Source organism: Argentina silus (genome assembly GCF_951799395.1).
Source record: "Argentina silus genome assembly, chromosome: 10".
Classification (NCBI taxonomy): Eukaryota; Metazoa; Chordata; class Actinopteri; order Argentiniformes; family Argentinidae; genus Argentina; species Argentina silus.
The window spans coordinates 1,369,130-1,374,129 of record NC_139664.1 but is presented as its reverse complement, the minus strand read 5'-3'; the positions used below and the strand labels follow the sequence as shown (position 1 = coordinate 1,374,129).

Here is a 5,000-nt window from a genome sequence, read left to right as displayed (position 1 = left end):
CATTAGGTATTTCTGTATTTCAATTGTAATAAATTTACTGAAATTTCAAAAAATGTGTTTTCGCTTCTGGGGTATTGTGTGTGGATTGATTCTTTCAATGTAATCCGTTTTAAATGGAGTCTATAAAACAACAAAATGTGGAAAAAGTGAAGGGGTCTGAATACTTCCTGAAGTCTCTGTACATGTCTCCAGGATGTGAAGGGGTCTGAATACTTCCTGAAGTCTCTGTACATGTCTCTAGGATGTGAAGGGGTCTGAATACATCCTGAAGTCTCTGTACATGTCTCTAGGATGTGGGGGAACACCATCGGGGACGAGGGAGCGGGAGCGTTCGCTGACGCGCTGAGGAACCACCCCAACCTCACCAACCTCAGGTGAGAACATCACAGCACCTGGTCACCCAGACTCTGAGGAACCACCCCAACCACACCAACCTCAGGTGAGAACATCACAGTACCTGGTCACCCAGACTCTGAGGAACCACCCCAACCTCAGGTGAGAACATCACAGCACCTGGTCACCCAGACTCTGAGGACCCAACCTCACCAACCTCACCAACCTCACCAACCTCAGGTGAGAACATCACAGTACCTGGTCACCCAGACTCTGAGGACCCAACCTCACCAACCTCAGGTGAGAACATCACAGCACCTGGTCACCCAGACTCTGAGGACACGCCTATACAGACCCATGTGACTGACCTGACTGCCATGTCACCCTCTCTTCCTCAGTCTCTCGGCCAATGGCATCACCTCAGAGGGTGGGAGGAGCTTAGCTGCAGCCATGAAAGAGAATGCCTCCCTCAGGATCTTCTGGTAGGAGTCAGACATGTTGGTCATACATGTAGGAGTCAGACATATTGGTCGTACATGTAGGAGTCAGACATGTTGGTCATACATGTAGGAGTCAGACATGTTGGTCGTACATGTAGGAGTCAGACATGTTGGTCGTACATGTAGGAGTCAGACATATTGGTCGTACATGTAGGAGTCAGACATATTGGTCGTACATGTAGGAGTCAGACATGTTGGTCGTACATGTAGGAGTCAGACATGTTGGTCATACATGTAGGAGTCAGACATGTTGGTCATACATGTACGGCTGGGTTTTACCACCCAGGTTAAGCCTCTAAATCAGAGTTCATTTGCCACACAGCCAGAGTACAGCCAGAGTACAGCCAGAGTACAGCCAAGAGTACAGCCAAGAGTACAGCCAGAGTACAGCCAGAGTACAGCCAAGAGTACAGCCAGAGTACAGCCAAGAGTACAGCCAGAGTACAGCCAGAGTACAGCCAGAGTACAGCCAGAGTACAGCCAGAGTACAGCCAGAGTACAGCCAAGAGTACAGACAGAGTACAGCCAGAGTACAGACAGAGTACAGACAGAGTACAGACAGAGTACAGCCAAGAGTACAGACAGAGTACAGCCAGAGTACAGCCAAGAGTACAGACAGAGTACAGCCAGAGTACAGACAGAGTACAGCCAGAGTACAGACAGAGTACAGACAGAGTACAGCCAGAGTACAGACAGAGTACAGACAGAGTACAGACAGAGTACAGACAGAGTACAGCCAGAGTACAGCCAAGAGTACAGACAGAGTACAGCCAGAGTACAGACAGAGTACAGACAGAGTACAGACAGAGTACAGCCAAGAGTACAGACAGAGTACAGACAGAGTACAGCCAAGAGTACAGACAGAGTACAGACAGAGTACAGACAGAGTACAGCCAGAGTACAGCCAGAGTACAGCCAAGAGTACAGCCAGAGTACAGCCAGAGTACAGCCAGAGTACAGCCAGAGTACAGCCAGAGTACAGACAGAGTACAGCCAGAGTACAGCCAAGAGTACAGCCAGAGTACAGACAGAGTACAGCCAAGAGTACAGCCAAGAGTACAGCCAGAGTACAGCCAGAGTACAGCCAGAGTACAGCCAGAGTACAGCCAAGAGTACAGACAGAGTACAGACAGAGTACAGCCAGAGTACAGCCAGAGTACAGACAGAGTACAGCCAGAGTACAGCCAGAGTACAGACAGAGTACAGACAGAGTACAGACAGAGTACAGACAGAGACGGCGTGATGAAATGCTGAGGTCAGCTAGCTCCTCAACAGGGCAACAATGAAAACATAATAAAACAATAACACAATGTGTGTGTGTGTGTGTGTGTGTGTGTGTGTGTGTGTATGTGTGTGTGTGTGTGTGTGTGTGTGTGTGTGTCTATGTGTGTGTGTGTGTGTGTGTGTCTATGTGTGTGTGTGTGTGTGTGTGTGTGTGTATGTGTGTGTGTGTGTGTGTGTATGTGTGTGTGTGTGTGTGTGTGTGTGTGTGTGTGTGTCTATGTGTGTGTGTGTGTGTGTGTGTGTGTGTGTGTGTAGGCTGGTGCAGAACAGTCTTGGGGATGATGTGGCTCCAGACTTAGCTGAAGTGATACGAGCCAACACAGGACTGTCTCACCTCTGGTAAGGCTTCTGTTCCATGCACGCACGCACGCACGCACGCACGCACACACACACACACACACACACACACACACACACACACACACACACATGCATGCATGCACCAGGTTGACCTGTACGTGTGTGTGTGTGTGTTTCTCCTCAGGCTGATCAGTAACCAGTTCACTGCAGTTGGGCTCAGGATGCTCGCTGAAGCCCTCCCACACAACACAACACTCAAAGAAATCACGTGAGACACCTGTCTGTCCTCTCTGACCTGTCTGTCCTCTCTAACCTGTCTGTCCTGTCTGTCTTTTTTTACCTGTCTGTCCTCTCTGACCTGTCTGTCCTGTCTGTCCTCTCTGTCCTGTCTGTCCTCTCTGTTCTGTCTGTCCTCTCTGTCCTGTCTGTCCTGTCTAACTCAAAAGACACATGTGGACATAATGGGGCCCATAGAAGCTCCTGTCTGAGGTAGAAGCTCCTGTCTGAGGTAGAAGCTCTTGTCTGAGGTAGAAGATCCTGTCTGAGGTAGAAGCTCCTGTCTGAGGTAGAAGCTCTTGTCTGAGGTAGAAGATCCTGTCTGAGGTAGAAGCTCTTGTCTGAGGTAGAAGATCCTGTCTGAGGTAGAAGCTCCTGTCTGAGGTAGAAGCTCTTGTCTGAGGTAGAAGATCCTGTCTGAGGTAGAAGATCCTGTCTGAGGTAGAAGCTCCTGTCTGAGGTAGAAGCTTTTGGAATATGATATTTTTTTATGTCTCATGTCAACCTGGTGTCATTATAGCTTTGTGAGATAAGATCGGACTATATTGGGCTGGTTTCCCGGACACAGATTAAGCCTAGCTCTGGACTAAATCACACATTCAATAGAACATCTACACGCTATTTTAGTCTAGGACTAGGCTTAATCTGTGTCCGGGTTAGAAACCATCCAAATATAGTCGGATTTTATGTCAGAAAGCTAAAATGATATAACCAGGATAACGTGAGACATAAATAAAAATGTCATATTCCGTATTCCATTATCTTAGATAAGAGCTTCTCTGGGTATATTGTTATTAGGTATATTGTTATTAGGTATAAGGTATATTGTTATTAGGTATATTGTTATTAGGTATATTGTTATTAGGTATAAGGTATATTGTTATTAGGTATATTGTTATTAGGTATATTGTTATTAGGTATAAGGTATATTGTTATTAGGTATATTGTTATTAGGTATAAGGTATATTGTTATTAGGTATATTGTTATTAGGTATAAGGTATATTGTTATTAGGTATATTGTTCACTGTTTCTATGAAATGATGGTGTGGGTTTGTTTCCTGATGGTCATGTGGTCTGTGACCTCACAGCGTAAAAGGAAACCAGGTCTCGGAGGAGGAAGAGAAGCTGTTTGAGGCCGAGAGGCGGCTCCGCTTCCACTGAGGAGGCCAGGCAGCGCACCCGTGAAGCATTTCTGCTGACGGGACAGGGAAGCAGACACGGGCTGGAAGATGGCAGCAAGCAAGGAATGTTAAGGAGGAACTGTGAAGCGTGTGTGTGTGTGTGTGTGTGTGTGTGGAAGCTCTGTGTGCTTTGTTCATGCTATACATAAATGTTTTTGTTCATGCTATATGTAAATGTTTGAACAACAATGTGAGCAGTTATATGAAATGTAGGAAGTAGTTTTGCCCCATAATAACACTTCCCATAACCAGTAACCTTGGCTGAGTCCAGCATGAATGTGACTATGCAGACCAGAGGAGCCTGACAGAGGAAGGATTGAATGTAGAGTGTTATATTAACTTGCCATGTTTTGTATGAACTACTACAGTATCTACTGTGATTTACATGTTTTAAAGGGACAGTTCACATTTTTACACGTTGTAGTCAGATGGTTCCTTACCTTGAAAGCAGTCAATGGACCAGGAGAAAGTGGACTGCTAAAACTGACTATAAGGTGATAAAAAGTGAACTATCCCTTTAAGCTGCCTACCTTGACAGGTCAGGGAATAAAACACGGCTTAGAACGCCTCTCGGCCAATCATAATGCTTGTTCTGATGAAACTGCTGTTTTATGGGAATTCCGAGCCAGCGATTGGGACAGGCCTTCTGAACAGTGGTTACAATACAGGAGAGGGTTCCTGGACGCAGAAATCAGCCTAGTCATGTCATGTGACCTGACCACAGCGCATTGCAACAAGTAACAAAAGCAGAAGATGACATTTCTCACCCTTCACACACTTTCCTTGATAACAGCAGAGTAAGTTTTGTGTGCAGAAAATACCACATTCCAAACAGCGATTGATTGCTTGATTGCAGATAAAACATATTATTTTTTTGTCTTTTTTTCCCAGTAAATCATGGGACAGTTTTGCAAAGAATTGTGCTTGAGTCTCCTTTTGTTCCAAGTTACTACTGAGTACAACCAGAGGGAGGCTGGGGGAGGTAGAAAACCAGGGGAGGCTGGTGGAGGGGAGGCTGGTGGAGGTAGAACATCAGGGGAGGCTGGGGGGGGGGGTAGAACACCAGGGGAGGCTGGTGGAGGTAGAACACCTGGGGAGGCTGGTGGAGGTAGAACACCAGGGAGG

The 5,000-nt window shown here is 46.4% G+C and overlaps 2 protein-coding genes across 5 annotated transcripts in view; one reads left to right on the top strand and one right to left on the bottom strand.

Moving 5' to 3' along the window:
* nod1 (nucleotide-binding oligomerization domain containing 1) overlaps positions 1–4,793 on the top strand; it is a 14,205-nt gene extending 9,412 nt beyond the window's left edge. For 3 of the 4 annotated variants that reach the window (XM_083678018.1, XM_083678017.1, XM_083678020.1), the window contains 5 exons: positions 291–374; positions 732–815; positions 2,373–2,456; positions 2,602–2,685; positions 3,783–4,793. In XM_083678018.1, the coding sequence (XP_083534144.1) occupies positions 291–374; positions 732–815; positions 2,373–2,456; positions 2,602–2,685; positions 3,783–3,855 (409 nt within the window). In that variant the 3' untranslated portion in view covers positions 3,856–4,793. Of the gene's footprint in view, positions 1–290; positions 816–2,372; positions 2,457–2,601; positions 2,686–3,782 lie in introns of those variants that run through there. The other variant, XM_083678019.1, reaches the window with a different exon arrangement.
* Positions 1–5,000, bottom strand: part of LOC310810342 (tRNA selenocysteine 1-associated protein 1-like) — a 170,027-nt gene that overhangs the window by 61,392 nt on the left and 103,635 nt on the right. The window lies entirely within an intron of this gene.